The 26964-nt window shown below is 52.3% G+C and overlaps 3 protein-coding genes across 4 annotated transcripts; 2 read left to right on the top strand and 1 right to left on the bottom strand.

The window, feature by feature from the left end:
- The first annotated feature begins 1894 nt into the window (after positions 1-1894).
- On the top strand, positions 1895-14376 carry C2 (complement C2). Its single transcript, XM_030850659.3, has 18 exons — positions 1895-2018; positions 2180-2389; positions 3645-3830; positions 5655-5828; positions 5909-6007; positions 6201-6334; positions 7438-7576; positions 8193-8333; positions 9156-9245; positions 11956-12096; positions 12221-12315; positions 12412-12523; positions 12641-12806; positions 12917-12993; positions 13135-13226; positions 13431-13557; positions 13730-13779; positions 13930-14376. Exons 1-18 carry the CDS (start codon positions 1973-1975, stop codon positions 14104-14106), a joined length of 2256 nt encoding a protein of 751 aa, XP_030706519.2. The 5' UTR covers positions 1895-1972; the 3' UTR covers positions 14107-14376.
- Positions 14377-14706: 330 nt separating this feature from the next.
- Positions 14707-21605, top strand: CFB (complement factor B). Its single transcript, XM_030850668.3, has 18 exons — positions 14707-14978; positions 15076-15309; positions 15738-15923; positions 16060-16233; positions 16454-16555; positions 16667-16803; positions 17108-17246; positions 17570-17701; positions 17982-18083; positions 18174-18311; positions 18822-18919; positions 19056-19173; positions 19395-19548; positions 19657-19733; positions 19944-20056; positions 20157-20289; positions 20370-20419; positions 20721-21605. The coding sequence occupies exons 1-18, from the start codon at positions 14915-14917 to the stop codon at positions 20865-20867; spliced, it is 2298 nt and encodes a 765-aa protein (XP_030706528.1). The 5' UTR covers positions 14707-14914; the 3' UTR covers positions 20868-21605.
- NELFE (negative elongation factor complex member E) lies at positions 20924-26946 on the bottom strand. 2 transcript variants are annotated; one of them, XM_030850667.2, is made up of 11 exons: positions 26791-26946; positions 26272-26354; positions 24835-24904; positions 24588-24733; positions 24055-24129; positions 23890-23927; positions 23391-23704; positions 23124-23268; positions 22910-22964; positions 22559-22661; positions 20924-21236 (listed from the first exon to the last, which is right to left on the bottom strand). In XM_030850667.2, exons 2-11 carry the CDS (start codon positions 26344-26346, stop codon positions 21139-21141), a joined length of 1119 nt encoding a protein of 372 aa, XP_030706527.1. In that variant the 5' UTR covers positions 26347-26354; positions 26791-26946; the 3' UTR covers positions 20924-21138. The 2 variants fall into 2 exon arrangements, with proteins under 2 accessions (XP_030706527.1, XP_030706526.1); XM_030850666.2 differs by lacking the exon at positions 22910-22964.
- Positions 26947-26964: the final 18 nt, after the last annotated feature.

The raw sequence follows: 26964 nt of genomic DNA, 5'->3' as shown, positions 1-26964 counted from the left end.
TGCAGCTTATGCTCTGGATTTCTTAGAATGCTGTCCTGAGACTGCCATGCTGCAAGGGGCTGTGGGTGATAGGCCATGGGTCCTCCTGTTCCCACTGAACTCAGCCCTCCGCTGACTGTAGCTGCGTGGGTGAGCCCAGCCCAGAACTGCCTGGCCAACCCACAGAATCATGAGAAAGAATAAATCATCTTTTTAAGCCCCTAAATTTGGGGTGGTATTTTTTTTCCCTACAGCAGTGGTAATGCAGTGGATTAAAACAACAGAGGTTTAGCTTTTGCTCACATTGCATACCTGCTGAGGGTCAGCAAAGGTTCTGCTTTTGGCGTCACCCAGGGCTGATAGAGCAGCCACCATCTCAAACGTGCCATAAAGAGGGAAAGAGAGCACGAGGAAGACTGCATTGGCTCATAAAGCTTCCATCTAGAAGTAGTCCATGTCACTTACAGTCACATTTCATTGGCCAAAGCAAGTGGATGGGGAAGTTCAAACCTACTATGTGATTGAAAGGAGATGAAGCCAGAACGTCTCTAATACTCACCGCTCTGAAGGTAGTTTATTTCTCTCTTGTAAAAATCCGAGCAGGTGGGCAGGGCTGGTATGACATCAGCACAGTGTCAGGGACCCAGGCTCCTCTGTCTCTTTGGTCTATCATCTCCAGGATATTGCTCTTGAGTCACCATCAGATTTATATTCCAGCCCATGGGAGTGTGTGTGTGGGGATGTTACTTTACCTACCTTACTTGTAAGTTACACACATCAGTTCTACTCACATTCTATTGGCCAGAGTCTTGTCACTTGGCCATTAGCTGCAAGGGAAGCTGGAAAATGTAGTCTTTATCTGGGTGACTGTGTGTTCTGCTAAACATCTCTTACTGTAGAAGGAGGGAGAACAGATACCGGGTGCAAGGGAGGCACCAGCAGCTCAGTTGCAGTGGCAGCTTTGGGACCCCCAACACCAGGGGTGTCATGGTCTTCCTGCATTCAGTCGATTCTGTCCAAGGAACTGACTTTGTGTATGTTCACTTTGTGTATGTGCGTTTCTGAGAAGTTATTTGTAAATCAAAAGAGTTTTCACAAACTTAACTGATCACTTCAGAGGCGTTTCATCTTCATCTCTGATTGATCTTATTTACTCACACCCCACATTGTTTGACAAATATTAAAGAGACTTCTGTGGGATGGGGAGGCTAACACACTAGCTTAGAGTTTCTTTGCTTTCTGCATTTCATACAAAAGGCCAGTTGTAATTTAAAGGCACATCCCAATTCCAAAAATACTTTCATTCCTTTGAATCACCAACCCCAGATTTATTTATTTTATAAGTTGGGGATTTTATCTACTGGACTTCCCGTAAAAACATTCTCAGTATTTTTCCCAGTCTCTAAAACTAAGTGTTGATTTCATTTTTCTCCCTAGATTCTCTCTGCGGAAGGACTGCAGGGAAGAAAAAGATGGTGAATCCTCCTAAGTATCAAGAATTTCTAGTTTAATCCCTTGGGAGTTTATGTTCAAGAAGACAGTACTACTCTAGACTCTGAGGAAGTAAAATCCACTTGGGAAAACCCAAAGGAAAACTCAAACTTTGCTTAAATAAACTGTTTTGCAATATCTCGGTTGGTTTGTGGGTTTGTGTGCTTTAAACTCTTCATGTGAGAGCATGAGTGCACTTGTGTCTGTGAGACGGTGGAAGTGGGGAGCAGTGTACAGAGCCTGTGGTGCAGATCAACTGACTCTATGGATGTGTCAGGATTAGGGAGACAGACCGGAAGTTTCACCCCCTCAGCTCAGTCCCCAATCCCTGATTATTTTTTCTCCTAACGAGAGAACATGCCCCCTACCTTCTGCCACTCCCTAGTTTTCTTTCTCTGGCAGCAGACAAAGCAGCTGCTGAGCCAGCTCTGGTTTTCGGGAAGTCAGATGACCTTTTCCCTCTCCCGGCTCTCTGCCTCTCCGTGCCCCTAAGGTAGACACCATGGACCCACTGATGGCCGTCCTTTGCCTGCTGCCCCTGTACCCAGGTAGGAGCAGGGGAGGGGGGATGCTGGGGTCCTGTGGGGCAAGGCCAGTGCTACCCAGATTGAGTTTCCATGTGTGAAATGGACAATCTCTTCTGCTCTCCTTTTCTCATCCGTGCCTTCCTTCTTTTCTTCATTTCTGTGTCGTGTCCCCATGTCCGCAGGCTTGGCTACGACCGCTACCTCCTGCCCTCAGAACGTGAATATCTCTAGGGGCACTTTCACCCTCAGCAACGGCTGGGCCCCTGGGAGTATCCTCACCTACTCCTGCCCCCTGGGCTTTTACCCGTACCCGGTGGCGACAAGCCTGTGCAAGAGCAACGGACGGTGGCATTTCCCGGGATCCACCCAGCGGACAAAGGCGGTCTGCAAACGTGAGGCTTCCCACCAGCGACCACCCCAGGACTTCTACTTAGTTTACTCAGGGTGGGGCTTAATATGACTAGATGGGGTGGCAAAGCTTCTTTTCCACAGGGCTTTTCAAAATAGTGGGAAAATGTCAACTGCCCAATAGCAAGGCATCGGAGGCAGGCTCTGATGTAGATTGTGGGGTACCAAAGCCAGGGATGATTTTTTTTAAAATAAATATATTTATTTTTGACTGAGTTGTGTCTTAGTTGCTGCCCACGGGCTTTCTCTAGTTGCGGTGAGTGGGGTCTGCTCTTTGTTGCGGTGCGCGGGTTTCTCACTGTGGTGGCTTGCTGCGGAGCACGGGCTCTAGGTGCACGGGCTTCAGTAGTTGTGGCACGTGGGCTCAGTAGTTGTAGCTCGCGGGCTCTAGAGCACAGGCTCAGTAGTTGTGGTTCACGGGCTTAGTTGCTCTGTGGCATGTGGGATCTTCCCAGACCAGGGCTGGAACACGTGTCCCCTGCATTGGCGGGAGAACTCTTTTTTTTTTAAAAAATAAATTTATTTATTTATTTATTTATTTATTTTTGGCTGCATTGGATCTTAGTTGCTACACGCGGGCTTTCCTCTAGTTGCAGCGAGCGGGGGCTATTCTTCTTTGTGGTGCGCGAGCTTCTCATTGCAGTGGCTTCTCTTGTGGCAGGGCACAGGCTATAGGCACATGGGCTTCAGTAGCTGTGGCTCGCGGGCTCCAGAGCGCAGGCTCAGTAGTTGTGACACACGGGCTTAGTTGATCCGTGGTATGTGGGATCTTCCCGGACCAGGGCTTGAACCCCTGTCCCCTGCGTTGGCAGGCGGATTCTCAACCGCTGTGCCACCAGGGAAGCCCAGGGATGATTGTTAGAATACTGAATAATTAACTGCACAGTACTGACCATTCGGGATGGATGCTGAATGGTCCTGGCATCCCCTGTTGTACCAGGAGTCACCCCTCTAGTTATCCACTCATGGGACGTCTGAGGACCCCAGGGGAGGGGCTGGGGTGGACATGGCCCTCAGGGGGCTGAGAGAAGTGGCTGTTTCTCAATCTATTAGGTTGAACTGTGTGAAATTGCCAATATTCAACCAACTGCCCAAAGTAGCAATTTCACAGACATCAACCTAATGTTTTGACAACCACCTGGCTCTACCCATGCATCCAAGCTGAACTTTACCCAGTTAGTGTCCAGCCCAGCTGTTATCCCTCCATCCTTATATTCTCATGCCCTTCTCTCCCTCCAGCTGTTCGCTGTCCAGCCCCTGTTACCTTTGAGAACGGCGTATACACCCCACGGCTGGGGTCCCACCCTGTGGGCGGCAACCTGAGCTTCGAGTGTGAGGATGGCTTCACACTGCGGGGCTCGCCGGTGCGGCACTGTCGCCCCAATGGCATGTGGGATGGGGAGACAGCTGTGTGTGACAATGGCGGTGAGTGCCCTGACAGATGGCTGCATGGGGGCAGGGGTCTCCCAGGAGCCCTGGAACCAGATATGTGTGCAGGGAGCCTCTGTGGGGACAGGGGCCTGGTGTTTCTGTTGCCAAAATCATATTCCTAGATTTTGGTCAGTTGAGGTCTATAATCACACATCTCTGGCCTGTGGGGATCCTGGCTCAAGGAAGTTGGTGATAAGCTTCAGATCCAACACAAAGGCTCCAAATACTCTGTCCAGCTTTTCCAAATGCCTCAAAGCCAGATTGGTATTTGGGCGCCCTGGGCTATTGTAGGGAAGATATGATGAAGGGAATCAAGTGTCCGCTTAGGTGCCTTGCCTCAGGAGCAAGTTTGGGTTCCAAGCCTGGCTCTGATTTTGACAGCCTTTGGACAGGTTATTTAACCTTTCTGTGCCTCAGTTTTCACATCTGTAAAATGAGGATGGTAAGAGTACTGACTGCATGGGGTTGCCGTGTGGATCAAGTTAGTTGCATCTGGAACAGCCCCTGGAATGTGCTAAGCACCACATATACTTTTGTCATGGTCATTACTGCCCCTGTGAAAGATGGGGGGGGCTCTGCTCGACAGAAGTGGGGTTCCTGGGATTCCCTGGAGCCACATTTGCCTGTGGGCCTTGGAAGCTTCCTGGATCACAGTTCTAAATACACAATACAGAAGGTTCAGAGTCCATGAGATGGCAGGCCCATACCCTCACCTGGTGCCCAGCTGTTGGCTCCCTATTTACGTCCTTGATTCTTTGACAATAGCCATTTATTCAAACATAAATATAATTCATTTGAAAATTGAGGTTTAAACTACCTAAAGCATACAAATCTTAAGTATTCAGCTTGATGAACTTTTATACCCACAAGCATCCTTTTATGTGTATCCACCCACGTAATCACCACCCAAGACCGAGGGTCCATTATATCAGGAGGTTGCCTCCTGTCCCCTCCCACAAGGTAACCACTCTTCGGACTTCTGTCTCCACAGATTCGGTTAGCTTATTCTTACACCTCATAGAAGTGGAATCATACAGAATGTGCTCTTTCGCATCTGTCTTCCTTTATTCAGATTCTGCCTGTGAGACGTATCCATGTTTTCCTGGGTATCAGCAGTTTGTTATTTTTTATTGCTTTGTAGTTCCATTTCATATTACAGTTTATCTGTGCATTCTCCTGTTGATGGGTATTTGGGTTATTTCCGGTTTTTGGTTATTGTAAGTAAAACTCTATGAACATCCTTATGTGTGATTGGGTGCACTAGACACATTTCTCTTGATCATATTATCTAGGAGTGGAATTGCTGGGTCACACATTTGCATATGTTTTCTTTCAGAAGAGGCTGCAAACAGCTTCCTGATTGACACTCCAGCAATGTAACAGTTCTGGTTGTCCCACATCGTCTCTGACACTTGGAATTACCCATCTTTTTAGTTTTAGCCATTCTGGTGGGTGTGTGGTGATGTCTCATTGTTTGCAGATATTCTCTGTGGAGAGGTAGGGCTCCTTCCCTGAGGAAGCCAGCACCTTCCCTGAGGCTCTGGGATGGATACAGGCAGAGTCCCTGGGTTGGGATGGGTATGCTTTAGCTGGAAACTGGGCCACTGAGTTCTAAATCTTTTTCCCTACTTCAGGTTTTCTATCCACACACCTGGGAGGCACAGCTGTGGTGTCTCCCAAGGGAGAGGCCAAGGGACCCACAGAGGCTCTGAGGGTCTGTAGAGGAGGAAAAGCCTGGCGGGAAAAGGTGTCCGAGCAGCACCCAGAGGCTGAGGAGGCGGGTCCCTGCTCATCTCCATCTTCCTTTGCTCCTCACAGCCAGCCACTGCCCCAACCCAGGCATTGCCGCGGGTGCAGTGCGGACGGGGTCTCGCTTCGGCCTCGGCGACAAGGTCAGCTATCGCTGCTCCTCGAATCTGGTGCTGACGGGGTCTGTGGAGCGAGAGTGCCAGGATGACGGGGTCTGGAGTGGGATGGAGCCCATCTGCCGCCGTGAGTAGCTGCTCTGACGCTCCTGAGACTCCTGGGCCCCCACCCCTGACCGCAGCTGACCCCGGTGTCTCTCCCCACAGAGCCCTACTCTTACGACTTTCCCGAGGATGTGGCCCCTGCCCTGGGCACCTCCTTGTCCCACCTACTTGGAACCACCAATCCCACCCAGAAGAAGAAGCGTGAGTGCTTGAAGTGGGGGTGGCAGGGTGCTGGGCGGGTGCAGGGGAGGGGCAAGCTTCCGAGGGGCCAGGAGCCTCCGGTGGGCTCAGCGGGACTGAGCTGACTGGAGGGGAGGTAGAGGGGCCTGATTGCCTTGGCAAGAGAGTGGGTAGGAGGTGGAGTCTGAATCTTCCCCTTCCACATTTCTTCCAGAAAACGTGGGCCGCAAAATACAAATCCAGCGCTCAGGTCACCTGAACCTCTACGTGCTCCTGGACGCATCTCAGAGTGTGGAGGAAGAGGACTTTGAAATCTTCAAGAAGAGCGCCTCCCACCTGGTGGACAGGGTCAGGAAATAGGAGCTCACACATACCAGCAGCCTTCCTGCACTCACGGTCTCTGTCTCCTTCCCTTCCTCAGAATCCCACTCACAGCCCACCTCCTCCAAGAAGTCTTCCCAGATTACACACATGCCATGCAGGAATCACGGATTTAATTTAGAGGATCCTATTTTTCATTCCACAAACACTGTTGGGGTAGCTACTCTATGTCAGGCACTGTTCTGGGTGTGGGGGGACCTCAAAGATGAACAAGGCTGAGACCCCACTTTCCAGGAATTCATCATCTAGAACAGTGGTCTTCACAGAGGGGTACCCCAAATAAGCTTCTGGCGTGTGGCAGGAAAATACTGGTATCCATGGTGAATGATTGTAATTTAACTTAAATTAAGAACTTAATAATTTCCTTTTAAAATTTCAATATTTTCTATATGTTTTAAAATGTGTATAATATATTTAAATAGTGATACACTTTATAAGTATGAGTATACTTTATAAATACATATACCTATATTGAGGTACGTGCTCAGAATGTTTCGACTGACGAGGTGCATGAACGGAAGAGTTTGGAAACACTTGGTTCAGATTCCTTGCCAGGACTTTGCTTGGTAGTTATGCTTTTCACAATAGTTTGTGTAGATATATGTTTTCCCTCCCAGCTACGTTTGAAAGAAGGCAGCTTTTGTGCTCCTTAGTGTCTCTCTTAAGACGTAAAGTTAAGTAACTCACTAAGCCGTGAGGCTGCAAAGCTCGACAGACAAGTGCCGTTATGTTTGAATTCTACCTCCACCTCTTACCAGGGGTGTGATCTGGGGCAAGGTAAACAAGCCTCAGCTTCCTCATCTGTATAATGGGGATCATCACGACCCTTCACAGCATTGAGGTGACGATTAAATGAAGAGTGAGCCAGTCAAAGAGAGGAGAGGACCAACAAATGTCACTTTCCTGGCTTCTTCAAGCAACCGTTTCCCAGGAAGGGACTCTCCAAGGGCCTTGCATCCGTCAGTCTCTGTCCAGGCTCTCTGCCTCCTCCAGGGCCTTTTGCTGGCTCCCTTACCAACTCCCCTTTGGTTTGGGAGCCTTTCACACTACCTCTCATTTGCCCTTCACAGATCTTCAGCTTTGAGATCAAGGTTAGTGTCGCCATCATCACTTTTGCATCAAAGCCCAAAGTCATCATGTCTGTCCTGGACAACAAATCCAAGGATGTGACTGAAGTGGCCCACAGTCTGGAAAACGCCCACTATAAAGGTATGATGTCATCAAATGAAGGTGATGGAAGTGGGGGCAGGGGATGAGCTCTCTGTGCCTGCAGAGATACTGGACAAGTTTGAGAGAGAGTGAGGCTTCTTGGTGGCACTCAAGCCCAAGGGCTCTGGGACTAAGGTTCCTTGGGTGTGGTGGCTTCCAAGTCAGGTTCATGGTCGGGGAGTCCCAGCTCCTACCAGCTCCGGGCTTCCTCGCACGTGCTACGTGTCCAAATGCATCATGTGGGTCTTTGGCTTCTCCCTGATGCCAGAACCACATGGTCTGGTTTTCATAGTCTCCTCATGTCATTAGGAAACTACCTGGGCGGTAGGTAGCAGACGGCTGAAACAACCCACTTCCTTTGGAAACCTCATCTTTGAATCTTGGGACTTTAGGATGGCCTTTAGTGGGGTTATGCAATGAGCATTTCTAAAGGGAAAGGCTTTTAATGTCTGAACGGGCAATGATGCCAAATCTCTAACTGGACGTCAAAAGTCTGTGTTTATCAAGTCTATTGATAAATGCGTTTCCAGTGTTTGGGGAAAATAGAGTGACTCCCTTCTCCCAGGTGGTAGGTGGGAAGTTTCCTAAGAGAGCTTTTCATCTTCACATATTCCAGACCATGAAAACGGAACCGGGACCAACATCTACGAGGCCCTAAATTCTGTCTATATCATGATGAATAACCAAATGCGACGGCTCAGTATGAACACGGCGGCCTGGCAGGAGATCCGACACGCCATCATCCTTCTGACAGATGGTGGGTATCGTCGTCTCTGTGAATGAGCCTGGCATAGTGGCAGGAGAAGCAATGTGGGGTCAGAGACCTGCATTCTGGTTCTCCCCTTGCCACTTAGGGCCTTGGTTTCTTATTTATAAAGTAGAAATAGTGTCGATGATGACGGTAATGACAACCGCAACAATTACTGATAATGGAAGCTGCCCTCCTTTCCGTACACAGTTTTGTTGTTGTTGTTTATTTTTTTTAATTTTTTTGGCCGCGCCGCACGGCATGTGGGATCTTAGTTCCCTGACCAGTGATTGAACCCTCGCCCCCTGCAGTGGAAGCACGGAGTCTTAACCACTGGTCTGCCAGGGAAGTCCCCTTACACAGTTTTTATGAAGAGCAATTTAAGTACTTTGTGTAAAAGTGCTTTATAAGTGTTTGTTAGTTATTGTTATTACCTGGGAGGTCACATAGAGGGAGCTGGATGGGGAGGCGTGACTCTGGACCAGTGATGTCGAAGTCCACCGATGGAAGGGCAGACTGGCTAGTGGATCTGGACTCTGCCATTTAGCTCTTGATTTTGTCCAAATTACATGGCTCCTCTAGAAATCAGATTTCTTGTCTATAAAATGAGTAGACTCACACTTACTGGGGCTTCATGAGAATCAAATGAGGTAAAGTGTAGGACACCCCTGGCCCAGTGCTAAAGAACTTCAGTAAATAATGTATCTTGAAACTCGAGTAGGGAGTGTAGGTGTTGAGGTTCCCAGGATGAACGCTTCCCCTCTCTTCCAGGGCTGGGGGGAATCGTGATACATCACCCAGATGGACAATTCTTTTCCCTCCTTGTTCTAGGAAAGTCCAACATGGGTGGCTCTCCCAAGGTGGCTGTTGACAATATCAAGGAGGTCTTGAACATCAACCAGAAGAGGAAAGACTATCTGGGTGAGTCTCCGCCCCCGCCCCCGCCCCATCTGTGCTGCCCTGCAGGGGGGCCCAGGGCCCGCAGCCAGGGGTTCTAGCATCTTGGCTGTATTTCTGTCGAGACCCCAGGCTGTGTTGTTCTGTATGAAGGCAGCTGAGTGTCACACTGAAGAGTAGTCAAACTGCCCGTGGTTTCAAACTTGGGTTCATCTTTGATTGGCTGTGGCCATGGGCTGTTTCTTTACTTGTCAGGATACAGTACAAGGACCTACCTCACTGGCCGATAAGGGCAAATGCTCAAACATTGCCTGGCACAGACAAACACAGTGTGCGGTGGCGGCCACCACCATCGTCGTCGTCATCGTTTACATTCACCATCTGATGTTCCACAAACCTCTCCAGGAAGAAAAGGCCTGGATTCCTTATAGGGACTGTTCCTGGCCTTTCTTCCCTTGGCAGTGCAGATAACTAAGGCTCTGGAAGTTGCAGTCTCTGAAAGAACAGCTCCTCTAATCCAGACTAAACAAAAATTGCACTGACCTTTGACCAGAAAAGAACTTCAAAGAGAAATGCTCCAGATAAGGGAGGGCAGTTGGTTTTGAGGCCCCAAGTTTTACTTTCCCCTGGGTCCTCTCGTTTCTGTTCATGCCACCCACTTCACCTGCCCCTCGGAGGTAAGCGTATTCCGCTTGAAAACCCTGGCCTGAGGAAGGCAAATCACAAACTCCACGCCCTAACTCCTTAACGTCACTGGGCCAGAGCTAAATGCTTGAACACACCTCACGAAAAAGAGGCAGAAACTGCAGGGAAATAGAGAAAACACGTGGGGCGTGATAACTGTCCAGTTCCCATCATAACTGCAAAAAAGGCCCATGAGGGGTACAAAGGGTGGGAGAAGACCAGACGCTATGGTCCACCCCAGGGCAGTTCTGACTGGCACCCACGCTGGCTCAGAGCCTGGTGTGGATGGCTGTGTGGGCCCAGGTTCTCCTGCGGGAAGAGATGGCTCCAGGGTCCTCTCCTAGAGCCGACATCTTGCAGAGGAAGACCAGATCTGAAGTTTTGCCTCCATGCTACATCATGAGTTCTTTTTTTTTTTCTTTTTTTCCGGTGTGTGGGCCTCTCACTGTTGCGGCCCCTCCCATCGCGGAGCACAGGCTCCGGACGCGCAGGCTCAGCGACCATGGCTCACGGGCCCAGCCGCTCCGCGGCATGTGGGATCTTCCTGGACCGGGGCACGAACCCGTGTCCCCTACCTCGGCAGGCGGACTCTCAACCACTGCGCCACCAGGGAAGCCCCATGAGTTCTTTTTATTCATTTAGTCATTTGAAAGTACTCATTGAGAGCCTCTCCTGGGCCAGGCATCACTCTAAGAATACAGCTGTAAACAAAACAGAGGGAAATGCCTGTTACGTGGGGATGTCATTCTGGAAGGGGGCAATGTATTAGTTTTCTAGGGCTGTGGCAACAAATTATACAAATTTGGGTGGCATGAGACAACAGATATTTATTCTCTCATGTTTGGGAGGCCAGAAGTCCAAAATCAAGGTATCAGCAGGGCTATGCTCCCTCTGGAGGCTCTAGGCAAGACTCCTTCCTTACCATGTCCAGCTTCTGGTGGCCCAGGCACTCCTTAGCTTGTCGTAGGATCACTCAATCTTTTTTTTAAAAATAAATTTATTTATTTTATTTATTTTTGGCTGCATTGGGTCTTCGTTGCTGCGCGGCTTTCTCTAGTCGTGGCGAGCGGGGGCTACTCTTCGTTGCAGTGCACGGGCTTCTCATTGCGGTGGCTTCTCTTGTTGTGGAGCACAGGCTCTAGGCACACGGGCTCAGTAGTTGTGGCACACGGGCTCAGTAGTTGTGGTACACGGGCTTAGTTGCTCTGCAGCATGTGGGATCTTCCCAGTCCAGGGCTCGAACCCGTGTCCCTTGCATCGGCAGGCGAATTCTTAACCACAGCGCCACCAGGGAAGTCCTGGATCACTCAGTCTTTGCCTCTGTCTTCACATCACTTTCTTTCCTGAGTGTATCTCTGTGTTGTCACATGGTTTTCTCTCTCTCTGTGTTTGTGTCCAGATTCCTCTATTGTTATAAAGGCATCAGATTATCACCCCTCCCCACTCCTGCCTCCATCCAGCATGACCTCATTTTAACTGATTATATCCACAAAGACACTATATCCAAACAAGGGCATACTCACAGGTCCTGGGGGTTAGGACTTGAACATATCTTTTGGGGAGACACAATTCTACTCACACTAGGCATTAAACAAAATAAATAAGGAAACCATATGGCACGGTAGATAGTGACACGTGCTAAGGTATAAAATGAAGCAGGGAAGGAATCGAAGTGTCTGGGGCCTTGCAGTTTTACACAAGGAGGCCAGGGAAGGCCTCCCTGAGAGGGTGACATTTGAGTCGAAACTTAAAAAGGTAAGAAAGTGAGGCATGTAGAAGTCTGGGAGGAGGAGTGAACCAGGCAGAGACACAGTTCATACAAAGGGCCTGAGGTGGGAGTGTGCCTGTCAGTTTGAGGAACTTCAAGGAGGCCATGTGGCTGGAAGAGAGTGAAGGGGGAGGAGTGGTAGGAAATGAGGTAGGTCGTGGGGGGAGGGAGGGGGATCCCGCTCATGTAGGGCTTTGTAGGATGCAGCGAGTTCGGAATTACAGTCTTCTGTCACGGGGTAGCCCCTCAGCCACAAGATTCTGGTGATTTCCTCCCCATCAGACATCTATGCCATCGGCGTGGGCAACCTGGATGTGGACTGGAGAGAACTGAATGAGCTGGGGTCCAAGAAGGATGGCGAGAGGCATGCCTTCATTCTGAAGGACGTGAAGGCTCTGAGCCAGGTCTTTGAGCACATGCTGGGTGAGTGTGCTTTGCCCTCTCCAGAGCGGTGTGGCCAGTGTGGAGCTGGCCAAGGGTCCACGCTGGCACCTGCTCACGGTGCCCTGCACCAGCCTCCTTCACCATCTGCTCCTCACGCCCACAGATGTCTCCCAGCTCACGGACACCATCTGTGGGGTAGGGAACATGTCTGCCAATGCCTCTGCTCAGGAGAGGACACCCTGGCATGTCACTATTAAGGTACCAGGAAGGAGGGATGGGGCTTGGATCCCAGAGGTGACAGCGGCCATGAGCCAGAGACACAGCAGTCCCTGAAAATCACCTGTTCCCCTGCAGCCCAAGAGCCAGGAGACCTGCCGAGGGGCCCTCATCTCGGACCAGTGGGTCCTGACAGCTGCTCACTGCCTCCACAACGCCGAGGCCCGCCCCCTGTGGAGGGTCAGCGTGGGTAAGGAAGGGCCTGCACCCGCTTCCCGACCCCGTGGGCAGAGCTCCCACCCCTTGCCCCTAGCCTCTGGCCCCTTCAGCAGCCCTGGTCCAGCCTAATCTGCCACATTGTTTCCAGGGGATCCCAACTTCCAGTGGGGCAAAGAATTCCAAGTTGAGAAGGCGGTGATCTCCTCGGGGTTCAATGTCTTTGCCAAGAAGAATCAGGGAATCCCGGAGTTCTATGGTGATGACATCGCTCTGCTAAAGCTGGCCCAGAAAGTGAAGATGTCCACCCACGCCAGGTGCCGGAGTCTGGGATGGGAGGGTGCCCTCTGGGCGAGAAGTGCTCTGGGGAGTGCTGTAGGAGGGGACACCAAGGACGGGCCTCTGTGACCCTTGTCCTTCTCCTCAGGCCTATCTGCCTTCCCTGCACGGTGGGGGCCAATCTGGCTCTGCGGAGACTTCCAGGCAGCACCTGCAGAGACCACGGTGAGTGCTGGGCTTAGGGTGCATGAAGAACTGGGATCAGGGCTTGGGGGTTGATGACGTGGGCTGTGCTGCAGTTCCCAAGTCGGGAGTCTGGACGCTGGGTAAAGGGACCAGTACTGACATCCTTTTCCTTGACTGTAGAGAGTGAACTTCTGAACAAATTGAGCATTCCTGCTCATTTTGTGGCTTTGAATGGGAACAAGCTGAACGTTAACCTCAAGACAGGGTCGGAGGTAAGGGTCTCGGGTCCAGTATGCTGTGGGGGGATGGGATCCCCCTGTGGCAACTTCCAGAACGTCTCTCTTCATCCCCTAGCTCTGAGCGCTTTCTCCATCTGACTCCAAGTCGCCCCTCCTCCAGGCCTAGTTGCACTTCCAGGTGTCCCCCGGGCCTGCCTGCTCACTCCATCCTTCTGTCCTATTCCACCCCTACTGCAGTGGGCAAACTGTGTCAAGGTCGTCTCCCAAGACAAAACCACGTTCCCCAACTTGACAGATGTCAGAGAGGTGGTGACAGACCAGTTCCTATGCAGTGGGATGCAGGGGGATGACAATCCCTGCAAGGGTGAGCCCCCTCCCCCCACTTCTCATCCCCAGTCCCCACCCTGGAGTCTGGATTCCTGAGGGGAAGGCCACCTGTGTCCCTCTGGCCAGCTCGCATGCCAGGACACCGGTGCACCACCCTGATGCGGCGATGAGAGTCAGGATGACAGTCTCTTGTCCCTCCTTTCTGGCAGGAGAATCTGGGGGAGCCGTTTTCCTTGAGCGGAGGTTCAGGTTTTTTCAGGTGAGGAGAGAGGGGGGAAGCTCGCAGGACTGGAGTTACAGGATCTTGGCCTTGCGGAGGCACGAGGCAGGCCTTTGAAGGAACTAAGGAGGTTGGGGCTTGGGGCTGGGACCGGGGCAGCGTCCCCACCCCAACCTCTCCTTCTTTCAGGTGGGCCTGGTGAGCTGGGGTCTCTACAACCCCTGTGGCAGCTCTGATAAGAACTCCCGCAAAAGTGCGCCCCGTGGCAGGGTGCCACCGCCACGAGATTTCCACATCAATCTCTTCCACATGCAGCCCTGGCTGAGACAGCACCTGGAGGGCGTCCTGAACTTTTTGCCCCTCTGATCACAGCCACTGAGCCCTTTGCTGTCCCACCAGGACCAGCCATCTCTCCCGTCTCCTACCACCGAACGTCCACCCTCAGCCTCCATGACCCATCCGCACGCCTTGCTCTGAGTGCGTGCCTGCTTCCAGGATCCCGAAGCAGTGGCACATCCACGCTGGGGAAGCCCTGGCGCTCCTGCCAGTGCGGACCCCACCCTCTGCTTTACTTGCCTCACTCTCCTTCTGCTTTCACAGGGAATTACCTGGCTATGAAATTAATAAAAATCAATGATTTCCACATCTGTCTGTGCCTCTGCCTGGGAGCTGGCCTGGGGGGAGAGAGAGGCCAGAATGATTCCAGGAACGGCAAGAAGGCAGGTCAGAGACCCTGCTGGACAAACAATGGCTGGACTCTGCTCCATAACAGAGTCAACAGGGGAGCCAGTGAGGGCCTTATATCTAGTCCCCAAGGGGGAGGTCTGGGCTTGTTGGGGAGGAACTGGAGCTGAGAGGAGGTGCTGACAGGCAGAGTCCTGGACCTTGGGCAGCAAAAGGTGGGGTTTTGCAGTTTCCATTTCCTTGATTGGCAGTGGGGCCCTCCCACTCGGACATTCCGGAAAGTGACATGGGTAGGGCGGGTGGAGCGGGCAGCAGGTGGGAGAACACAGATTGCGTAAAAGGCTGGAGGCTGTGAGGGGCAGGGGAAGGACGTGTGACCAGGCTCAGGTCTGGAGTTTCAGCTTGGCCATCGAGCCAAGCAGACACGCAGCAGGAGCCAGGAGAGGCCACCCTGCCACCAGCCCCCGTTTCTCTCCTGTCTTCTGTCACCATGGGGAGCAAACGCAGCCCCCAACTCTGCCTGGTACCCTTGATCCTGGGCCTCTTGTCTGGAGGTAAGTGAGGTCACAGCCCCCCTCCCCCCCACCCCTGCTGCCCCCAGGATCTTTCCTTGGCCTTGTGAGGCTGGGCTTCACCAGCCTTTCTCTTTAGGTGTGAGCATGACGCCATTGCCTGAGGCTGGGCCCCAGAGCCCCTGCTCTCTGGAGGGAGTAGAGATCAAAGGTGGCTCCTTCCGGCTTCTCAAGGCGGGCCAGTCACTGGAGTACTTGTGTCCTTCTGGCTTCTACCCATACCCTGTGCAGATTCGTACCTGCAGATCCACGGGATCCTGGAGCACCCTGCAGACCCAAGACAAAAAGATTGTCAAGAGGGCCGAATGCAAAGGTTGGAGGGCAGTGAGGATGGGCCTGGGCCAGCGGAGGGACGGAGCAGGTGGTGGCCAAGGTCCAGACCTGGATAAGATTAGACTTGTGTGGAGACCAGGCAGGCTGACAAGTTGGGCTGAGCAAGGGTAGGAGCTGAGCAAGGGCTGGAGGTGGGATGGAGGGAGAATGAAGGAGAGCTAACCTTTACTAAGCATTTACCCCGTGCCAGGCAGCCCTGGCAGTTCAAAGAACACTCAGAAATGGGGAGGGGGGAGTGGCAGGATTCCCCAGGGGTTGAGGTACCCTCCAGGGGTCAAGGGTAGCAGCTGATCCTGTAGGACCGAGAAGGCGCTGTTTCTCAGTGACAGGGTCCCTGAGACTAGGAGGGATATCCTAAAGGGCAGTCCTTCCGTCTCAGTAAGGTCTACTTGTTCTCCTCCCCCAAAGCAATTCGCTGTCCCAGACCGCAGGACTTTGAGAACGGGGAGTACTGGCCCCGGGCCCCCTACTACAATTTGAGTGACGAGATCTCTTTCCACTGCTATGATGGTTACAATCTCCGGGGCTCTGCCAATCGCACCTGCCAAGCGACGGGTCGGTGGGACGGGGAAACGGCCATCTGCGACGATGGAGGTGAGAAGCGCCCTCCTTTCCCACGACACGACCTTCTTCCCGACCACCCTCAGCCTGAGGAACTGGCACCGTAGCTCTTGTGCTCTACCTTGCCCTCAGGCTTTGGCCCTTACCTCCATGTCTCATGCTTCTGCAGCGGGGTACTGCCTGAACCCGGGCATCCCCATTGGCACAAGGAAGGTGGGCAGCCAGTACCGCCTTGAAGACACTGTCACCTACTACTGCAGCCGGGGGCTCACCCTACGTGGCTCCAAGCAGCGAACATGTCAGGAAGGTGGCTCTTGGAGTGGAACGGAGCCTTCTTGCCAAGGTGACCCTTGATCCGTACTCTCACGTCAGATCCTGCTCTCCCAACCTCACATTCCCACACCAGAGCACTGCCTTCTCCCCCTACTGCAACCCAGCTCCTTCCTCACATCTAAACCTCCCCGAAGAACTTCTGAGCCCTTCCCACCCTGGAAACCCACCATCTCTCGTCACTATGTCCCTGACCCTCCCAGACATTTGACCTGCTTTCTGACTTCTCCCAGACTCCTTTATGTACGATACCCCTGCAGAGGTGGCCGAAGCCTTCCTGTCTTCCCTGACAGAGACCATAGAAGGAGTTGATGCTGAGGATGGGCACAGCCCAGGTTTGAAGATAGAGAGGGGAGGCAGGGCAGGGAATTGGGGGTGGGAGGAGGATGGAGAAGGGGCAGGAGAACCATGCCTCCTGGAGCCTGAGTGTCTCTCTTGGCACCCAGGGGAACAACAGAAGAGGAAGATTATCCTGGACCCCTCAGGCTCCATGAACATCTACCTGGTGCTGGATGGATCAGACAGCATTGGGTCCCACAACTTCACAGGGGCCAAGAGGTGTCTCAGCAACTTCATTGAGAAGGTGGGGCCCCCTCCCCCTGAATGTGGGGACCCTGAATGGACCTCACTGCCCTGCCAGGACTAGCTCCCTGATGCTCCCAGCCCCTCTGAGCCACAGGGTCCCAGAAAATCTCCAGGTCCTATTCTGTCTTCCTTTCCTTTTACTTGAAGCAGTTTCTTGATCTTTAACCCAGACTCCTCCATGAACCCCAGGGTGATGAGTCTCTTACGATGTCCTTCACTGTCTGTCCCAGTAAAGCTGCTGAATTCTCCCAGCCATATATTCTACTTTCAGTGCCATGACCCCTTGCTCCCCTCACCCACAGGTGGCAAGTTATGGGGTGAGGCCAAAATATGGTCTAGTGACATATGCCACAGACCCCAAAGTTTTGATCAGAGTGTCTGACCCAAAGAGCAGCGATGCAGACTGGGTCACAGAGCAGCTCAACCAAATCAACTACGAAGGTCAGAAGTCAGGGAAGGGAATGGTGGGAGGTTCGCTTTGGGGTCAGAGAGGTCCGAAGTTTCAGGAGTGTTGTGGGGAGGGCAGTGAGACAAGGAGGACTACTTTTTAATCCATGGATGGGCAGCAGGGTCATTGGAAAATGGGGGTTTTTGGTGGGAACCCTTTGGAACTGAGATGGTCACTTTGTTGTCAAAGGGAAGTCACTGGGGTGACGATTAACTCAAAAAGTTGACAGATGTGGATCTCAGTTGCTGCTAGGCCTCTGGGGTCAAGGATGGCTCGGAAGTCCAGGTGGAGGTGATGATTTCTTCCCTTTCCACAGACCACAAGTTGAGGGCAGGGACTAACACCAAGAAGGCTCTCCTGGAAGTATACAACATGATGAACAGGGAAGTGAACAAACTCCCTGAAGCCTGGAACCGCACCCGCCACGTCATCCTCCTCATGACTGATGGTCAGAGGGACTGTTCCCCTGCCTCTGGCTCCCCACCCTCTCCAACCAGCGTGTGGCCCTGAAGTCCACGTGTAGCGCTGGGCTCACGGTTGGGGGCCTGAATGCTGCCCTTTCCTGTGAACCTTTATGAGGAGGGACCCTTCTCGCCACCATCTCTCACGTCCATCTCCTCCCCAACCTGCTCACTCCGCTGTATATGTCACTCCTTCTGGCCAGTTTATCTTCCTTGACCCTCTTCCTTCCTTGTCTCCCACCTTCATGGTCCTGGTCTCTCCTGCAGGCTTGCACAACATGGGTGGGGATCCAGTCTCTGTCATTCACGATATCCGGGACTTGCTGGACATTGGTAGAAATCGCAAAAAGCCCAGGGAGGATTATCTGGGTGAGTTTTATTGCCTAGGACTCAGCACCCCACTTTCTTAGCTCCTGCCCCCCAGGGCTTGGACCCTCACTCTCCCTTTTTCTCTCCCAGACATCTATGTGTTTGGGGTTGGGCCTCTGGTGGACCAAGACAGCATCAATGCTTTGGCTTCCAAGAAGGATAAGGAGCAACACGTGTTCAAACTCAAGGACATAGATAACCTGGAGGATGTTTTCATACAAATGCTTGGTAGGAAGATATCAGAAGGGGATAAGGAGATGGTGAGGAAACTCAGCTCTCCCCAGACCCCTCAAGGTCACTCGTTCTTCCACCCCTCCTGAAGCCCTGGCAGTCTGCAAGTCCTTTCTCATTCCTCCTTCTCTACCTCCGTGTCATTATTCTTGCTTCCTGGTACTGCCCACTCCCTGATCTTAGAATCACAGAGTTCTGAATGATGCAGAGATCTTTCCTAAGTCCCTCGTTTTACAGATGTGGGAACTGGGGCCAAGAGAGGTCAAGGAACGACAAGTTAGCAAGAGCTGGGCCTGAAAACATCCAGCTCTCTGATCTTTGTTCCCCGTTCTTTTCACGATACCACAGTGGTTCCCTGCCCTCAATGTAAGGAAACAAGTGCCCCTGCCTTCCCTTTCCTCCTATGGCATCTGGTCCCCATAGACATGTAGGCATCCCTCCTCGAAAGGCTGCTGCCATTCGGAAATGAAGTGTCCCGGCTTTCAGTACAATCTCCTTTCTTGCCAGATGAAACCCGGACTCTGGGTCTTTGCGGCATGGTTTGGGAGCACAAGAAAGGTACTGACTATCACAAGCAACCATGGCAGGCCAAGATCTCAGTCACTGTGAGTGCAGTGTCCTGGCGGCGGGGACTTATGGGAGGGGAGGTCAGGGTGAAACGAAGGTCGGGGGAAGGGCAAAGTGTTCATAGATGGTGTTGTCTGTGAAAGCCGAGCTTTCCCTCTGCCGCTCTCTTCCCAGCGTCCTTTGAAGGGACATGAGAGCTGTATGGGTGCTGTGGTGTCTGAGTACTTTGTGCTGACAGCGGCACACTGTTTCACTGTGGATGACGAGAAACACTCAATCAAGGTCAGCATGGGTAAGGATGCAACCAATCAATCCTGAGCTTCAGCCATGCCCTCTGGGCAGAACCTCCCACTCTCTTCAAGAGGCCACACTCCACCTGACCTCAACGCAGCCCCTTCCCTTGCACGCTGGACCACTTAGGGATGAAGAAGACTTGAGTTAGGGATGACATGGGGGCAGGAGACTGCCTACAGAGTAGTGGGTGGTCTAGAGGTACCCACTCTCCTACTTCAGGAGGGAAGAAGCAGGAGTGGGAGATAGAAGAAGTCCTATTTCACCCAAACTACGACCTCAATGCGAAAAAAGCAAAAGGTATTCCTGAATTTTATGACTATGACGTGGCCCTCATCAAGCTCAAGAAGAAGCTCAAGTACAGTGAGACCATCAGGTGAGCCATCTGGATTCCCAAAGAGACAAGGCTGCGAAAGGCAGGGCTGGAAGACTGGGGCAGGTCCAGGGTTCACCATCCCCAAATTTTCCCATCTCTCCTCAACAGGCCCATTTGTCTCCCCTGCACTGAGGGATCGAATCAAGCTTTGAGGCTTCCACATTCAACCACGTGCCGGCAACAGAGTAAGACGGTATCAGGGAGAGTAGCGTAAGGGTGAGGTTCTGAGAGACAAGGGAGGCATGAGAGGGAGCTGCAGGAAGGGCAGGTGATGCCCAGCCATCTCTAGCTCACAGGAAGGGGTGGAAGAACATTTGCTGAGTGACAAAGACAAAGGACAAGGACAATGGGGGAAGGGAGAGTGCTGAAATGACCCAGTCTGTCTATTCGTCCAGTGCAAGAGCTGCTCCCGGCAAAGGATATCAAAGCTCTGTTTGTGTCCGAGCTGTCTAAGGATCATAAGAAGACACTGATTCGGAAGGAGGTCTACATCAAGAATGGGGAAAAGGTGAGGAATGTGGGATCCTGAGGTCCTTTAAGCCCCAATTCTTCCTAAGCAAGCTTTGTTCATCACTCCTCTCCTGCGTGCATCCCCACCTCACCTACAGAAAACTGGCTGTGAGAGGGATGCTCTACGTGCCATAGGCTATGACAAAGTCAAGGACGTCTCTGAAGTAGTCACCCCCAGGTTCCTTTGCACCGGAGGGGTGGCTCCCTATGCTGACCCCAACACTTGCAAAGGTGAGAGAAGGCTCTTTGGTTGTGATCTAAGTTCCTGAGGCCCAAGACTCTTTTCCCCTACAGCTTCTCCCTCCCTGTAGGTGATTCTGGTGGTCCCCTGTTTATTCACAAGAAGAGTCGCTTCATTCAAGTGAGTTTCCCCTTTCCTCTCTGTGGGGAGATGCCAAGTAGTCAGCATGGCCCCCAAAGCAGGAAAGCTCACTGCATGTGGCTGGAAAGGGGAGGGTGGAGCCTGCCTCACCTTTGGACTCTTCCTTGAACTGGCCAACGTAGGGGTGTGTGTCTGATCTGTGTGCCAGGGGATAGGACTGAGCTGGGCCCCTAGTCTAACCCTCCCAGGTCAGCTCAGATGCAGCTGGGAGTAGCTGCGCTCCCTGGGATTAGGAAGGAAGTCTACCAAATGGTTCCTGGGACGCCCTCGCCCTCTTCAGGTTGGTGTGATCAGCTGGGGCGTTGTGGACGTCTGCAAGGGGCAGCAACAGGTCCCTGCTTACGCCCGAGACTTTCACATCAACCTCTACCAAGTGCTGCCCTGGCTCAAGGAAAAACTCCAAGATGAGGACCTGGGTTTTCTATAAGGGGTTTCCTGTTGGAAACGGGCATGAGATCAAATTAAAACAACTACGACAACACCTGTGTTCAAGATCCTTTTGGGGTAAAGGAGTGGGGAGCGTGCACTGACCATGTTGTTACAACTGAGATCGAATCTAACAGCCGTTTTTCAAGGCTCAACCCCAATCCCAAGTGCTGAAAAACCAGAGGCTGAGGGAGGTGTGTGAGCTTCCACCTCAGTGTTTTACTGAGACCAGCGCTGGGCCAGATGAGGCACACGGAATCCAGTTCCACTCCCTAGAAGCCGTCCACAAGGTTTTCCTTATAGACGTCATCACTGTAGACAATCTGGGTCCTCTTGTCCCGGTGGCAACCCTTAGGGCTATTCTGGACAGCTAGGGAGGGAGGAGAGTATTCATTAAGGTCTGAAGGAGGGCACTGATGAGACCTGAGGCCCAGAGTTTGACCGCCTCAACTCTAGCCTCTGGCCCTTGGATGCCCAGTTTCCATGCTGCCCTCTGGTGGCCGGGATGGCCTTTCTATTAATACCTTTAGTCCCCTTAGGCCGGCGGCTACCAACCCGTGGCCCCAGCAAAAAAGAGTGTACACTGTTATCATGGCACATGCAAATACCGTAATGAGTGTTTTGTTCTTAGAAAAACGCCAAATGTTATCGTTGAGACGTGTGAATAATGTTAGCCCACAACTTTCAGTCAGTACACGAAAAATTAAAAAATCTCTATAGTCCTTTGTTGACGTGCTGGTCCTTTTTGGTTCCTGCTTGTACAGAGGACCACTCTTGCTCTGAACTCCCTTGTGCCCACTCCTTTACGTGAAAATCTATTTCAGGTAAAACGGGTTACTCACTCCATCAGGAGAACTCATTCTGGGTGTAGCTTTGGCCCTCGAGCCGTCCCTTCCCCTTCCTCTTTCCTCCCTACCCCCAGTGTGTCCCCTCTCTTCACCCCACCTCCAAGGATTCCATCCCTGCCACTCTGGGGCTAGAGTGAACCCCCCATACAAGCCCCCATTCTCTTGGAGCTTTGTATCTTGACTCCGCTGATCACTTCCTCTTTCTCAAAGCTTGTACCCTTTGGCTGCAATGACCCAGGCCCCTCGGGTGCTGCTCCAGGCCCCATGACCTCTCCTTCTGTCTCCTTTGCAGCATCCTCAACTTCAGCCTAACAAGTCAGGATGGCTGGGGACGTGTGGGGCATGAGGAACACAGCCCAGCTTCCCACCATATCCCCTGATTATTCCTCAAGCCCAGTCCCGGTTCATCTTCTCTTGAAATTCAGTCTCCCCTGCCAACGCTATCGTTCTGCAGCTACCCCGTGATACAGATGGCTCTAGTCTACATTTTCATGCCTCACCTCACACCTGAGTTCCAGATCCCTAATTTCAAAGGCTTATTTTATAACACCAACTATACTGCAACTCAAAATGAATAAGGCTGCATGAGATGCTCACCTTCTTCACCAACCTCAGTCACTTCCACTTTTTCCCCGTTCCAGTCAGTGCCTTGGAAATTGTTTTCCATACTTTTCTCTCCTTCTACTTCTAACTGACAGAAGGCCTGACGATTCTCCTTCCAATCCCCACAGCTGCCACACAAATCCAGACCTCTATCACCTCTACAGAACCCAGGGACATGCCGGGGAACAAAAAGGGGTGAGCTGTAGGGGACAGAATGAGAGAGGAAGAATCCCATTCTTACCCAGGGAGCCCCAGACAGACTTGCCAGTGGCAGCGTCCAGCATGGGCTGTTTTCGGGCAATGCTGACTTTGAGCTGTACGGACTCCACTTGGGTCCCGTTGAGCTGGGGCAGAAGAGGGGAGGGGGCAGAGGATGGGGGGAAACATTATAGACAAACCAAAGGAGAATTTCCAGGAGTTACCATCCTAGGAACAGACTAAGTAGGGACTTGAGAATGCAAGGTTTCCTGCGTAAATAGGGAGAGACCGTCTCTGTCAAGAGGAAATGACTTCCTCCTGGCTCCCAGTATTTTAGAAAGAAAATATAAGGATGGCAGGAGGGATGGGAAGAACAGATCTGGGAAGTCCCAACCTCAGCAACGGCCTGATCTGCTGACTCCATCTTTTCATAGGTGACGAAGGCACAGCTGGGATGAGAAAACACAGGGTCAGTAGAGGGCCTATGGGCTCCTCGGGACCCAATCAAATCCAGTGTTACAGGCTGTGGAGACAGGCTAGCTTCCTCCCTCAGGTCTCATACCCCAGGTCCTCCAAGGACTATCATCCTGCCCCGCTGTCATCCTTACTTTCTGGGTGGGTCCATGGAGAGGTCAATGATGTTTCCAAAGGGAGAGAAGGCCCCACGGAGGAGGGTGGGCGTCATGTCTTCTCCATACACATAGAGAGTGTTCCCCTTCCGAGGGGCCCGGCGTTCAGGGAACGAGTCCGACCCTACAGGACAGAAATCAGTAACGAGACATAGTCTAGCTCACCCTCCACTTTAAGAGTCCACTTTAGTAGGACCCACCTAAACCTTATCTGAAGTCACTTTCCCACCAGCCAAGATCACTCACTGCGGAAAGGGCCCTCTCGGTCCCGGTCCCGGTCCCGGTCCCGGTCTCGGTCCCGGTCCCGGTCTCGATCGCGGTCTCTGTCTCGCTCGCGGTCCCGCTCTCGGTCTCGATCCCGTTCCCGGTCTCGGTCCCGGTTCCGCTCGCGGCTGCGGTCCCGGCTGCGGCTTCGGGGAGGGGAGCCTGAGGAGCGGGCACTACCACGTTCTTCATAGCCCCAGTCGAAGCTTCGAGCGGGGGCATCACCAGCCCCCGGGCGCTCCGCCTCTTCTCCATCTGGCCCCAGTTCCCGAAGCCGATCGCTGGAAGACACAAAGCTGGGGAGAGGTAGACAGGGAGGATCAAAGGGGGCCTCTGCCTCGCCTTCCCAGAGCCTGGGGAGACTCAGCAATCCCTCTGTAGCCCCAGCTCCGCCCACTCCAGTCCCAAACCTCCTAAGGACCCAGGCAATCCCCCTGGCCCCACCGCCCGCCAGTGGGACCCAGTCCTATCTTTCTCTAACCTCTCATACAGAGATTTCCTCTGTGGACGTCTAGACGACTGAAAAGGAAACCAAGGACAGTTAAGATGAGTCCTAGCTGCCGGCATGTGGTCCCAAATATGTGGGTCGCTCATTTTTCTCAATCCCCCAGAAGCCGCTCAGAGACAGACAACTGGAAACCATTACCTCCTGCAGGTCATCATCGGCAGATATGCTCCTCTGGAACGGCTGGAAAGTGGGGACTGGCCCCTTCTCAGGGTCCTGGGAAGACGGCAGAGACCCACCTCAGTGGGGAGCAGGAGGCTGCCTAACCACGGGGCAGAAGGAGGCCCTCTTCCCTCACCCTCTTCTCGGCTCCCCTGGCCTATCTTTTCTTTCCTTTTACATAAAAGATTTAATACACACTTAAAGCAGTTAGTTTACTTAAAAATGTCTTAAGCCTGACGACATTCTCAGCCTGCTCAACTCCTCTGAGCACCACACTCCAGGAGCTCTACCACAGGATGCATCAGAGTCACAGAATGCGTAAACGGAGGAGAATCTAGGAGTCATCCAGTTTCTTCACTTTACAGATAAGAAACCTGAAGCTCAGGGTGGTGTAGCAACCTGCCCATGATTAAACTGGCGTTACTTTCCCCCTAAACTTACCTCCATTCCAACTTGCAAGGATGCCCTCTGAAGTCAAGGAGTCCCTGAACAATCTTTCTGCCTGTGCTCACCTTTAACTTCCCCTCTAGGGTCCGGGAACGTTTGAAGCCTGAGTTCTTGGTCTCAGCCTTGATGGCACTGATGGCTCCTGACTTCACCAGCTGCTTCGCCTGCTCTGTTGCCGTGGCTGTGTCCACCACAGGCTGCTCTGACAGTGCTGGAGTGGCGAGGGAAAGAGGCATTATGTTGGCCAGGCTGTGACACAGGTCAGCCCGTGCTGCTCACTTCCAGTCTATCCCCGCCTCCCTTGTCACTCACAGCGTTTGACGCCGCCTTGGCTGGCTGTGCTGCTGCTGCTTTGCTTCTTCAGAGCCAGCAATGCCTTTTTCTGGGAACAAGAGTGAGAAGAGAGGAGTTGGTGAGGGCCAATCCCTGGCCAGGTCCTCTCCCAAGGCCCCTGGGCGCATCACTCCGGGGACACCGTGCTGAGAGAAAACAATGCAAATGGTGCCCCTGGAGTGGTACATTGAGGCTGCCCTGCCTCTTACATAGTCCCCCAGATCATCTACAAAGCCAGCCATACTTAATCTATTCAAACCATGGCCTCCAGAGGCTTTCCAGTCTCATGTTTTTCAAGTTGAAAACAAGGCATTCAATCATAGACCAGACCCCCGGATATAAGCTGCAATGAAATATAAGCCTCCGTGCCTTCTTAGGGACTTCATCCATCCACCCCTACGTGTTTAATAAGAACACACAATTGCTCTGAAACACGGATATGCAAAAGCATGAGACACAGATCCTCCCCTCAAGAAGCTTACAGTCTGAGAAATTAGATGACGACTAGGTTGAATTTTCAAGACTGATCGTAAGTGCAGATTGTAGCTGAGAGCAAGTAAGATTTTTCTGATGCCAAATGGTTATTAGACTGGGTCCTGGATACAATCTGCATAACACAGACTGAGAGGAAAGGGCATTTCAGACAAAGAAAACAGGGTGGCAAAGATGCAGAGATAAGAAAGCTTTGGGAAGGCATGTTTTGGGATCAAGGAATAGTTCTACAGAAAGGGATGCCTGATTAAGGCTTTGTTTTATAGACAATGTGAAACCACTGAGTTTTGAGAAAAAGAAGAGCGGTGTTTTGTGTTTTCAATGCACCATTTTAATAGGAGTGAAGAAGTCTGTCCAAAAAAAGAAACTTGTTGAGAGACCATTACGACAGGATAGGTGAGCATCAGCAAAGACCTGATCTAGGGAATAAACAGGAAAAAGTAAACGGAAGCAATTACTTCAAGGGAAGAATCAAGACGACTTGGCAAATGTCTGGCTATGCAAATTGAGCAGAAGACAGAGATAAGACTTTCATCCCAAACACATGGGAGAAGTAAATGTAGTCAGCCCTATTTGGAAGATCAAGTTTAGAACAGACAAGATGATAGCTTCAATTTTGGATATGTGAAACTTATCAGTAAAACACTAGATGGAACTGGAAAAACCAAGCTCGGGATCGCCGGCTCTTAGGTGATACTAAAAGCCATGGAAAAGGAAGAAAACTCCATGGCAGACTGCATAGAAAAGAGAGAAAAGAAAGTACACACTTGAGAAAGTCCATTGCTGAAACTACACTGAGAGGTGGTATGTCTCCATGTATGAGCTAGCTGAATCCCCACCCACCCCAGCCCCGCACACTCACCCCAGGTGTTCTCAGTGTAGAGTCTTTGAAAGTTTGGGTCATACCCGCACACACTCCCTCACCTTTTTCTTGAGTTTGTTGAATTTCTTCTGCAGAGCCTCCTCCTCCTCGCTCAGTCCGGGGGGTATCACCAACATGGTGGCTCCTGGTTCAGGGGCAGGGCCCAAGACATCTTTCTCCACTGTCACCGCCCAGGGGTCACACGCCGTGCACACTGACCCCAGCCCCACCCCTCCAGGCCTGCCTACTCCTGTCTTCTGCCTCTCCCTACCCCTTGCTTAAACCAGGCTGCCGTCCAAACCCCCGCTCGTCGGGATCAACCAGCATTCCCTTCTCTCTTCAGGAATCACGGATACCAGCGCCTAGGGGCACCATGTGGCCCAGGAAGGGAGAAACACCCCCTCCGTCGCCAAGACGATGGCACCAGACCCCCCTACCTCGCTGGGGTTAGTATGGCAATCGCGGGGTCCGAAAAGCAGAGGAGGCAGTGGAACCCGCGCAGCGCTTTCAGAGCAACCAAAGGGGCAAGAAGACAGAAGGAGCTCGGAAAAAAGGGACGAAGGCTGAGGAGAAGGCCTTACCTGAGGGGGCGGCAACCGAAGCCCCACGGTCTCGGGCGGCGCCCAAGCGGGCAGCGGATCGCGGGCTCGGAGCGATGACGTAGCGAAGGGCGGAGAACGCGGTAACCAAGGCGGCCCGCGGCGCACACACTTCCGCCCGGCATCCCACCAGTTTGGGCCCGCCCCTCGGTAGCA

This window comes from Globicephala melas, chromosome 11 (assembly GCF_963455315.2).
Source record: "Globicephala melas chromosome 11, mGloMel1.2, whole genome shotgun sequence".
Classification (NCBI taxonomy): Eukaryota; Metazoa; Chordata; class Mammalia; order Artiodactyla; family Delphinidae; genus Globicephala; species Globicephala melas.
This window is presented reverse-complemented; position numbering and strand designations above follow the sequence as displayed.